The 12,653-nt window shown below is 35.1% G+C and overlaps 1 protein-coding gene across 1 annotated transcript in view; it reads right to left on the bottom strand.

Moving 5' to 3' along the window:
• ADAD1 (adenosine deaminase domain containing 1) overlaps positions 1–12,653 on the bottom strand; it is a 51,505-nt gene that overhangs the window by 23,792 nt on the left and 15,060 nt on the right. The window contains exon 6 of the mRNA XM_074273794.1: positions 1,925–2,050. Coding sequence (XP_074129895.1) covers positions 1,925–2,050 — 126 coding nt within the window. The remainder of the gene's footprint in view (positions 1–1,924; positions 2,051–12,653) is intronic.

A 12,653-nucleotide genomic window follows, 5' to 3' on the forward strand; every position in this document is an offset into this window, starting at 1 on the left:
GGCTTTAAGATTTTCAAAGAGCTTTACATAAATCATTGCATTTAAGCTTCACAAACTCTAGAAGGTAGGTATTAAGTATTCTCATTTAACAGATGAGGGAAATTATGGCAAAGGTAACTCACCCAAGGTCCCCCATGAGAAGTGTTTAAGGCAAAACTTGAAACCAGGTCTTCCTGTTGCCAAATTGAGCATTCTGCTGAAAGAGGTAGGATGGGGCAACATCTTCTCCTCTTCCTTAAAACAGATACAGATCTCCTCCATCTTGAAAAGACTTTGCCTTGGCTCTGGTAAGTCATCCTTCCTTCTGCTCACAAACTCCTCAAATAGAATTTACACTCACTGCTTCCATTTCCTCTCCACCTACATCTTCCTTATTTATCATTTACAATACTTCTCACTATTGGGACCAGATCCATAATCCATCAACATTCTCTGGCTCATGCTAATACATTTCTTCACATGTTCTCTTCTGCAGAGCTGTCAAGTTCTTCTTCAATTCAAATCAGCCAATGTGTATAATCTGTACAATTCTACAGAAGGCACTACACTGGTACAAGATTTTATTTTGTTTTTAAGCCAGAACACAATTTCAGCACCACAGCCATTTGATAACAGAAGAGCTGGGATCACAAAGTCCAAAGTGACAGTGTCTTGCGGTCAAAGAATTCACATTCTAACAAAGAGCTTTCATCACCTGGCTCCTTTCACCCAAACTAACTTGATTTTTTACTACTTCCAATTGCAATCAACTCTAGAATGAGGCCTCATTGTCCTTATAACACAACTTTTCCTTGACACTATTTTCCCTTTTCAAACAATGTTTTCCCCCGACTATGCCAACCTTGCCTTTTTCATTTTTTTCCTGTTTGTTTGAAGACTGAGTCTCCCTACTTGGCCTAGGCTGGATCCCACTACTAACTGGCTCAGGAGCTCTGATTTGGACTTACACACTACACCTCTCAGGCAACCTGGGGGCTTCTCACTTTGGGGGTTTCCCACACTAATGCCAAATTTCATTCAAATGCCTCCTCAGTTTATTAACCCAGAGCAACTAAAAACTCCCAAACTCAAGAAAACCTCCAATTTCAGACTCTCCAGCAGCTGGGATTACAGGCATTTACCACACTTCATGTGTCTCCTCTGAACTATCACAATTTAAGTTGGTACCACATAATTTAGCAATTAATTTCCTGCTTTTTCACACAATATCTTGTCTCTGCAAAGCTCTTTGAGAATAGGGAGCAAGTCTGATTCTTCCATCTCAGTAACTGCACTCCAATACTTCATTATTTCTAGGAGGCTTAATGAAGCCAAAATGGGAAATGAACTGGCCTTAGAGGAGTTATGAAAAGAGCCCAATGGTGGAGACGCTTCCCAACAAAGCTGGAGAGCATTCGAGTCAAGGCAAATCATTGCCACTTTTCAAAAACAGGAATTTTTCCTCTCTCAGTATAAAATGAGGAAAGTTTAATTATTATGAAATGGTTTGGGATTTTTCTATGTGACCAGCTGTGGATCAAGCTCTCTGGCCACTCAATACCTATGAATCAGCAGGTATGAGACCTTCAATCTTATAGCACTTATAATGTTTAAAACTTGCCAAGTTATTTCAGGGACTAATTTTGGTTAGATTTGACTGTGCCCTTCCCTCCCCCATGCCACTTTCCTTCCCACTGCTGCTGACAGTGACAGTAGTAGTGATAGCAGCAATGTTGGTGGGTGATAGTTCAAATCCTACTATTGTCACATGGACTCAATCTGCTGTACATAGAGTTAAAGGGCAGTAAAAAAACATTGTGGGGCAGAAGCCAGGTTTTATCAACAGGTTACTGAATTACAATTCAATTCATGACTTAATTATGCAAAATAATACATGATGCTTTCTATTTTTCTCTTTAAATCCCCATATTCTAGTCAGACTTACCTCTTTCAATTACAAAAGCAGCCAGTGAGCTGCTACAATTCCAATATTCTGAATGCTTGGCAGTTAGACGATTAAAGGTGTCCTTAATTGCCTCTGAGATCTTTGCATGCTGGATATGCCTCCCTTCTAGAAGAAAATATCAAAAAAAAAAATATATATATATATATAAATTGGAATATCAAACTTGTCCACTTTGGGGAATCACAAATGAAACTAAAAGCTATTTTTAAGACATAAAATAGATAAAACTTTAGGCAATCTGATTAAGAGGACAGAAAAAACAAATTAACAAAATTTTAAAGAAGCAAGGTGAAATCATAACAAAACCAGAATTAAAATAACCAAAGCATATTATGTCTTTTAAATGCTAACAAAACTCAGAATATTACCACCTCAAAATCAAGAACACAGCACAAACCATCATTTGGACTCTGGGATAAGAGTAGCAACCACATCCTTCATTATATAATGTCCCAGTGGTAGCCAATGATACTTAGCAAATTTCATGTCAACAATATTTGAAAACAAATTAAAAGTTTTAACCTTTTATCATTAAATTAGTGTCATTAGAGGAGAATTAAAAGATGAAAACATTTCATACCAGCCTTACTTCAGTTGTAACCAACATCAAATATTCTCATTACAAAGGGATCTCAACAATGAGAAGATAATTTACCTAGAACCAGTAAGAGAAGTGACCTGAAGATATAAACCAGGCAGGTGTCACATAATGGCTTCAAATTCAATAGCTCCCTAAAATGCCTGGCTCCCTGCTCTCATGTCTCTAGGTATGGAAGAAAGAGTTTAGTGTTTTCCTTCCTGCACTCACTCCTCAGTATCGTCTAATAGTGTCACGTAGGCTCAAAAGGGGCCCCTACACACCCAGGTATGTTTCCTCCTATTCAGCCTTGATATCAGAGGCTTCCTTTAGGAGAAAGATCCTGGAGACAAGCATTGAATGTAGGAAACCCCTCTTCTTGCCAGGCACATGTCTCCCTGGTATGATACCACTTTGCAGGAATGCAACACAAACAAAAGTCTGTTGTGGGGAATCCCACTTAGTCATTCTACTGATAGGGTAACAATTTAAAGGAAAATTAATTTCTAACAAGTTGGAATAGTCAGCAATCAAAACCTGTAGTTAAGCTGGGAAAATAAATAAGGTTGTTTAAAAATGCATCAAACTTGAGTTTTGATAAGGAAATTAAAAATATATATATATTGCAATGAGTCTTAAAGCCCAAGTCAGCACAAGGAGGCAGACAGGTGCATGGAGCTAAGAAGCAGAATTTAGCAGAACTTCTTCACACAAAAGCACAAGAAGATCAAAGCTCTGTAGCAGGTTAAGAAGAGGTCTCAGAGCCACTCCAAGGAGGCAACCTTGAACAGGATAGAAGAACCAGTGCTAATAAGTCCTACTCACTACCTACTTACAAGTCACACATCCAGGGTAGACTTTACAAGTAAAATTTATTGAAAAGAAACAAGACTAGTTCAAGGAAGACAGGAATGGGGAGGCATAATATACTAAGAAAACATACCCATGTGATAAAATCCAGGGACCCAGAGGGCTGGAATCATAACAGAGAGCATATGAGTGAAGGTCACTTGAGGGTCAAACAGAAGTGACTTTGTGAATTGTTACTAGAGTTTACTTGGACAGAAAGAGGAAGGAGTTGAAGACTTTGGGAGAAAGATCACAAGCATAGCAAACACATAGGCTACAGTAAGTAGTAAAGGGAAATTTCAAGTATCCAAGCATCTGCTGGAGTTTTCTCTTTGCCAAAAACAGAGCAACTGATAATGTGACACATCTTAGTAACATTTCATCCTTCAAAAGATGGAAGAATTAACAAGGAGAAGCTCTATTTTAGATAGGATTTTCTCAAACTTGTCTGGCCTCAGATACCAATATTAGTTTTGGATAAGACTAATAGAAAGTTATAAACAAAGGAAAATATGGAACTGAACAAACTGCTAAGGAAACTAGAGATAAGATATATGTCATATATATATATGTTATTGGATTACTTGCCGTCTAGGGGAGGGGGCAAGGGGGAAGAGTTTTGCAAAGGTTAATGTTGAAAATTATCTTCGTATGTGTTTTGAAAATAAAAAGCTTTATTAAAAAAATATATATATGTACATGTGTGTATATATAATTGTGTATATGTATATATACATGTGCATATGTAATTATGCGTATGTATATATTTAAACATTTTATTTATACACATATATGCAATCATAGAAATAAATCTAAAATAAGGCATTATTAAATGAGGTACTATTAAAAATTAGCAAACAAATTTTAAAAACCTATAGAAATGATAAATGAAACTAAAAGCTATTTTTAAGACATAAAATAGATAAAACTTTAGGCAATCTGATTAAGAGGACAGAAAAAACAAATTAACAAAATTTTAAAGAAGCAAGGTGAAATCACAACAAAACCAGAATTAAAATAACCAAAGCATATTATGTCTGTTAAATGCTAACAAAACTCAGAATATTACCACCTCAAAATTTTTTTAAAATATGTCAAATATCCAAAATGACAGAGAAAGAGATCTTAAATAACTCAATCTCAGAAAAGTAAATAGATCTAGATATAAAGAAAGTACCAAAAACAAAACAAACAAACAAAAACACCAAACCCAGAAAACAACAACAAAACAAAACAAAAAAACCACCTCTTCCCAATCCTGATGGAAAATTTTATCCAACTTTTATGGAACAATTAGTCCCATATTAAGTGAACACAATATTCAAGAAGAATTAGCAACACACACACACACACACACAATTCTATTAAAGCATATTATTTAAAATGTTAACTCATGCATTGAGACAGAAAATGTATTGGAAACAATAATATTAAAAACCAAGAAGCCAAATTATTGTTTGAAAATGATATATCCAGGGAAATGTAACAAAATACAAAAAAACGAGACAATACTGAAGATCAATAAAGTTTCAGCCACAAGCCACAATTGCAAAAATCATTAACATCATTTCCCACTGGTCAAGTTCTTTAACTTCTTTCTCCCACTCAAGAGTTTCCTCCAATCTAAAAATGAGAGGTTTAGGCTAGGAAGCTCTGAACTATAACCTTTCCTAGGTGAATCTCAATATGCCTCAGATAAGTGATGATCTTGGAAGGACAAGGCATCCAACTTACTAATTCTACTCATCAAGAAACACTGAGCAAGCATAGGTTTGGCTATTGTAGGAATTTATAAACTTCTCATAAAATCCCACCTTGTAGAGGAGACCCTTCCCCAACTCCTCTTAATTACTATTGCCTTCCCTGTTAATTATTTTCTATTTAACATTTATATAGCTTTTTTGTACATAGTTGTTTGCTTATTTTTTCCCCATTATCAGCTCCTTAAGGGCAATTATTGTCTTTTTTTAATCTGATTTTTTAAAAATATTTTTTACTTTTCCAAATACATGGAAAGATAGTTTTTGACATTCATCTTTGCAAAACCTGGTGTTCCAAATTTTTCTCCCTTCTCCCTTCACCTCTTTCCAAGACATCAAGTAACTCAATACAGGTTAAACACGTGCAATTCTTCTAATCATATTTGCACGTTCATCATGCTGCAACAAGAAAAATCAGATCAGAAGGAGAGAAAAAAAAACCTAAGAAAAAAACAAGCAAACAAACAAAAACAAAAAAGGTGGAAATAATATCTTTGATCCACAGTCAGTCTCCATAGTTCTCTCTTTAGATGTGGATAGTTCTTCTCACCACAAGTGTATTGAAGTAAGTATTGTCTTTTGCTTTTTTTTTGTATCCCCAGAGTGCCTGGCACATTAACAGGCATTTAATAAATGTTTACTGATTGACTCAAATAAGACTGGGTATCTTAAAATAAGAATGTAAATTTGGCTTGTAGAAAGGGGGACAAGGAAAAAGAGATTTAGGGAACATTTCTTGGAAGAGGTAAGTCCTCATCCCTTAAAGTCCTTGATATTGTGAAGTAGTTCACATAAAATGGTGCAACATTAGAAATTCAAATAGTTTTCTCTATCAGAAAAACATGGTACATGCTTTATCTGTAACCTAAGAATGAAACATGGATCTTTCAATCCAACTTTCAACTAAAACCTTCCTCATGGTAGCTCTAATTTTGCCAATTGTTAGCCCAGTTTGGGGCAGATTAGGCACTTTTAAAAGGTTATTCATTAATTTAAGAAGTGATGTTTGAATGGGGCTTTAAATTTCATATAAGATTCAAATGGAAAGTAAGCATATAAAAGCAATAAGAATAAAAGAAATAAAAACAGCAAGGAGGTAAAATGCATATACTGAGAAGGAAGACAACCAATTTGGTTAAAAACAGAAAACATTATGAAATGAAAAGATCTGAAATAAGATTGAAAACATGAAACGATGCCAAATTATCAAGTCTGGACTTTCAGGAAAATTCTGAATTTCACTTAGCAAGAAACTGAAGGCACCAAACCAACTCCATATTTTGAACCATGTTTTGTGACTTAAAGTTCCTTATTTCTGTCATGTTATTTGGGAAATACCACAAAATGTTCTGGTACAACAAAAAGTTAGTGCCCTCTGATTTTGTCATTCTTCATGAAGAAGAAATGCCCTTGTTATGCAAGAATATGTAACTTAATTTGCTCCTCCAGATTGAAAGCTTTGTTATCATTTGGAACTATGCCCAAAAAGTTGTCAAACTGTGCATACCCTTTGACCCAGCATTGCTGTTATTGGGATTATATCCCAAAGAAATACTAAAGAGTGGAAAGGGACCTGTATGTGCCAAAATGTTTGTGGCAGCTCTTTTTGTTGTAGCTAGAAACTGGAAGTTGAATGGATGTCCATCAATTGGAGAATGGTTGGGTAAATTGTGGTATATGAAGGTTATGGAATATTATTGCTCTGTAAGAAATGACCAGCAGGAGGAATACAGAGAGGCTTGGAGAGACTTAAATCAACTGTTGCTGAGTGAAATGAGCAGAACCAGAAGATCATTATACACTTCAACAACAATACTGTATGAGGATGTATTCTGATGGAAGTGGAAATCTTCAACATAAAGAAGATCCAACTCACTTCCAGTTGATCAATGATGGACAGAAATAACTATACCCAGAGAAGGAACACTGGGAAGCGAATGTAAATTGTTAGCACTACTGTCTATCTACCCAGGTTACTTATACCTTCGGAAGCTAATAATTAATGTGCAACAAGAAAAAGGTATTTACACACATATATTGTATCTAGGTTATATTGTAACACATGTAAAATGTATGGGATTACCTGCCATCGGGGGGAGGGAGTAGAGGGAGGGAGGGGATAATTTGGAAAAATGAATAAAAATGAATAAAAAAAAAGAAAGAAAGAAAGTTTTGTTATCTTTCAGTGTTTCTTGTGTTTACTGAAGGTGCTTGGATTTGATTTGTTATACAACTGCATATCTTACTAATAAAATTGATTTATTCAGTTTGTTGCTGTTGTTCAAGTTGTGTCTAATTCTCTTCATAACCTCATGGCTGTCCATGAGGTTTTCTTGGCAAAAATATTGGATTGCCATTTCTTTCTTCAATGAATTCTTTTGTCAGGCAAACAGGTTAAATGACTTGCCTAGGATCATACAACTAATGTCTGAGACCAGATTTGAACTAGTATCTTCCTGGTGCAACGCTCTACCTACTAAGGTACCAGAAGCATCTAGAATTACACTTCCTCAGTTTTAATTTCATTCATGACAAGCCAGGAGGTTGAAAAAGGAACATGAACTTAAAGACAAACCTCTCAGAAGAACTTCTTAGAGCATTCTGGCCAATTTTTCTCTGAGGGGATTCTCCATAATGGACTACCCCAGAGGTGGGACTCCCCCTCAATCTCAATTCTTTCAAACTAAGGTAAACCTCGACACTGTTGGGGAAGTTCACTTAAGGAAATAATGGGAACTGGTAGTAATATGCTGATGGAAACCCTTGAAAATTTTCTCACATTTTGTAATCAGAGAAAGCTCCTAGAACAACCAGAAAAGGGGAAAAAAAAGGGGGGGGTGCCATTAAACTGTGTGAAATCTGGTCCAAAACTGCTTGCAGTTTTCAGCTAATAAATTATTCTGGCCTCAATTCAGCACTTTTTATAATTATATATTAAGGAAATTGAGAATGATCATTGAACAACTCCATCCCTGGTTTTGCTGTCTAAAAGGTGCATTCCTACTTGGTTCTACTTCCCCTCTTCTTGCCACATACCTTCTGCTTTAATCTTACTCTCCCTTCTACCATAGTAGATTTAATTTCTTTTGAACAAGAGGGACTGGTTGGAGATAACTTTCTTCAACAAGAAAAATTTATATATAATGTAACACAGTTGGAAAATATAGTATGCTACCAATCTTTTAGTTCCTCTGAGTTCTCCACATAGAGAAGAGATACTCCTAAATTTATGATACATATTTGAGGATAAAATAACCCAATTTCAGGACATATTTAAAGGTTATATATAACCCTATATGGGAAGACAGGATTGGCTTAATAAAAAAACTTGCTCTTGGCTGGGGAAAGAACTGCTCATCATATGAGCAGAATGATTTCAGAAAATCCTGGAAAGATCTAAATGAATTGATGCTGAGTGAAGTGAAAAGAATGAACAAACATTGTACCCAATAACAGCAAGATTATACAATGATCAACTGTGACAAATCTGGCTCTTCTCAGCAATACTATGATTCAAGACAATTCCAATGGGCTTGGGATGGAAAATGCCATTCACATCCAGAGAAAATTATGGAATCTGAATGTATATCATAGTATTTTCACCTTTTTTTGTTTCTATGCTTTTTATCTCACATGGTTTTCTTCTATTGGGTCTGATTTTTCTTGCACGATATGCCAAACATGGAAATTTGTTCAAAAGGATTGCACATATTTAATCTATATCGGATTACTTGCAGCCTTGGGGAGGGAAAAGATAAGGAAGGGAGGGAAAAAAATTTGCAACACATAGTTTTACAAAAATCAATGTTGAAATCTCTACATGCATTTGGATAAATAAAATATATTGAGAAAAAGAGTGAAAGAAAAGTAAGAAGGGGACAAGTGATAAAGAACCTTAAATGCCATATACAAGAATTGATATTTAATGCTGGAATTACAGGAAGCTATTACAGCTGACAGATCTATGTGTTAGGCAGCTAAGTGGATAACAGATTATCAAGGAAGAGACTTGGAGCAGGGTGGCCAGTGAGAAGGCCATGTAAGAGTGTATAATGATGCATGATGGTGATGAGAGCATGAACTAGGATTATGAGAATATTTGGCAATGGAATATAAATGTAGGATGAGTAAGGAATTAAGGATGATATAGAGACTATAATTACTTGACAGTAATAGGAAAGTTGGGAAAAGAGAAAGTTTGTGGGGAAATACAATGAATTCTGCTTTGAACATGCTGACTTTGAGCTGCCCACAGGACATCCAGCTCAGAATGTGTAAAAGGTGATTATGTAAGCCTGAGAGAGACATGAAGGATAGATAACATAGATCTGTGAATCATTTTCATAGAGATGATAACTGAACTGATGGGAGATGATGAAGTCATTAAGTAAGAACATATAGAATAAAAAGAGAAAAAGGCGAGGATAGTGATTTTATTTTGTGATATTTTTATTCATGTATTAAACTGGGCAAATATCAACCAACTCTCCAAAAGTAAAGGCTGCAAATAGACATGCCCAACTTATTCCACTCCTATCAGCCCAGATTAGTCTTCCCAAATGTTCTTTATAACACTCACAATGGAACCCTAGCCAATTATACCAGGATATTACAAGTGAGGGAATCCTTAATTAGGGTAATATAGACATAAGTTGCCTGCTCTGACAATTGAAGCTAATTTAAAGAAACTTTTCTAAAGAAAAATGAAACCTAACTACTTTTATGATAGATAGGATAAAAATGTTAAGTGGTATGAAGTTAGACCACTCAATCCATACCAGAATTATTAATTCTGTTTTTATTAATCAATCCCAGCCAGAGATAAAGTAGCATTTTGATAAGAGCTGTCCTGCATGGCATGAAAAAGAGCATTAAGAGCATTATCTAGTGAAATAAGAAAAAAAAAGCTAAAAGGCAAAATCTAAACCAGAAATATAGATTATTCTCACTTTTGCCAAAGGAACATCAGGAAAATATTGAGAGTTTTGTCACAAAAAGGGGACATCTTGCCAAAGAATGCAAAAAAACGTAATATATAACTGACTCAAATTTATAAAAATACAAGTCATTCCCCAATTGATAAGTGATAAAATAATATGAACAATTTTCAGTTGAAGAAATTAAAAGTCATATAGTCATATATATATATATATATCTATATATGAAAATATGCTCTAAATTACTATTGATTAGAGAAATGCAAATTAAAACAACTTTGAGGTACTACTTCACACTTCTCAGTTTAGCTAAGATGATAGGAAAATAAAATGATAAATATTGGAGATGTGAGAAAACTGGGACAACTAATACATTGTTGCTGGGATTGTGAAATGATCCAAGTAATCCATTCTGGAGAGCAATTTGGAACTATGCCCAAAGGGCTACAAAACTAAGGATAACATACCTTATCCACCACTAGATCTGTAACCTGAAGAGATTTTAAAAGAGTGAAAAGGACCCACACATACAAAAATGTTTGTAAAAGCCCTTTTTGTAGTAGCAAGGAAGCAGAAACTGAGTGGATGCTCACTAGTTGAGAAATGGCTGAATAAGTTATAGTCTATGAATGTAATGGAATATTATTGTTCTATAAGAAATGATGAGCAGGCTGATTTCAGAAAGACTGGAAAGATTTACATGAACTCATGCTAAGTGAAGTGAGCAGAATCAAGAGAAAAATAAACACAGTGATGTGTTATGTGATGATCAACTGTGATGGATCTGGTTTTTCTTAATAATGTGGTGATTCAAGACAATTCCAATGGACTTGAGATGAAAAATGCCATCTGCATTCAGAGAAAGAAATACGGATCAAAGCATACTATTTTCACCTTTTTTCCCCTCTCATGTTTTTCTTTTCCCTATTTAGGGAAATTTTTTCTTACACAGCATGAAAAACATGAAAATGAAAGAATTTCACATATTTAATCTATATCAGATTGCTTAATGTCTTGGGGGAAGGGAATGAGAGAGAAAAATTTGCAACCTAAAGTCTTGCAGAAATGAATATTGAAAACTATCTTTGCATGCATTTGGAAAAATAAAATATTACTTAAAAAAAAAAAAAAGAAATGAGACTTAAAGAAGAATAAGGGAAACTCTAGTAGGAACCAAGGCAGATCTATGGCATGAAGTTATGGATAAGAAGGTAGAGAAGGAGGTGGGACAAAATTAGGAAAGGGACCACAAATTCTGAAAAAAAATTTTTTTTTTTCTTTTTAACCAATCCAAATTAAACCAATTGGTTTAACCAAACCAATTTGCCTCTCCCCACATTTGATGGATCATATGTACCAAAGTTGGAAACACATAGGAATTTACTTATTACTGGACTTCTTTCTTATCAAATACTGGAACTTTGATTTTTGACAAGAAAGTCATATCCTAACTATATGATTAGTAAAACATTAAATGATGTGGGAACTTCTGATAAGCCCAAAAATGTCCCCAAATTGGTTTCTAGTATGGTGACTGTTAGTCCTCTACTTCTGCCTAAATCTCCTAAAGATATGTTAGGCCAAGATCTTCTCTATAAACTAAAAGCCCTTATTTTTTACACTCCCCGGTGGATCCACTACATTACGTTTCCCTGAGAACTCCCTCTCTTAGCTTTCCATTTTGGTTCAGACTGTCCCCCAAAACCTTGAAAATGATGTGGGTATTCCATCTGACATCTTTGAGTTTTGCCGCCTAATCCTCAGATGTGGCATTGTCAAAATAGGCTATTCCCATCATTATTAGAACCAAAGGAGGACCACTACCATGTGCTACTGAAAGTATTTCACCCATAATCAACTCTCACAAAGACCAGGATATTGTTGTTTCATGTAAATCCCTTGTAAAACTTCCATTCTTCCTGTTAAAAACAAAACAAAACAAAAAACCTGATCCAGGCCCTGATGGTAAACCTATTTGTTGCTTTATGCAAGATTTACATTCTATTAATGCTTCTGCTATACCTAGACATCCACTAGTTCCATTTGTCTCTTCCATTCCTTGTGACACTGTTTTACAGCACTAGATTTGTGTCCAGCTTGTTGCTGTTCAGTTATTTCAGTAACATCTGACACTTCATGATCCCGTTTGGGGTTTTCTTGGAAAAGATACTGTAATAATTTGCTATTTCCTTCTCAAACTGACTTTACAGATGAAGAAACTAAGACTAACAGGGTGAAATATTTTGCTCAGTGTCACAAAGCTGGTTTCTAAAGCCAAATCTGAACTTATGGCTTCCTAACTTCAAGCCTTGTTCTCTTGTCCACTGTGCTACCTGACTACTCTTCAACTTTCCTAGTGATTATGAAGTTCAATACCCATTTGTGTTGGAAGAATTTACAATGGATATGGCCTCATCTGCCTCAAGGACACATAGAATACCCTACCCTGTTTCTCTTAAATATTTTAACTTCCATTATTTTAAATATTCCTCTCTGGTCCAATACTTGCAGTATCTAGTATTGAGACCTTCCTAGATGAAATCTATCATCTTCTTCAGTTTCATCAGAGAGGCCACAAAAAAATT

The sequence above is a fragment of the Sminthopsis crassicaudata genome, chromosome 6, assembly GCF_048593235.1.
Source record: "Sminthopsis crassicaudata isolate SCR6 chromosome 6, ASM4859323v1, whole genome shotgun sequence".
Lineage (NCBI taxonomy): Eukaryota > Metazoa > Chordata > Mammalia > Dasyuromorphia > Dasyuridae > Sminthopsis > Sminthopsis crassicaudata.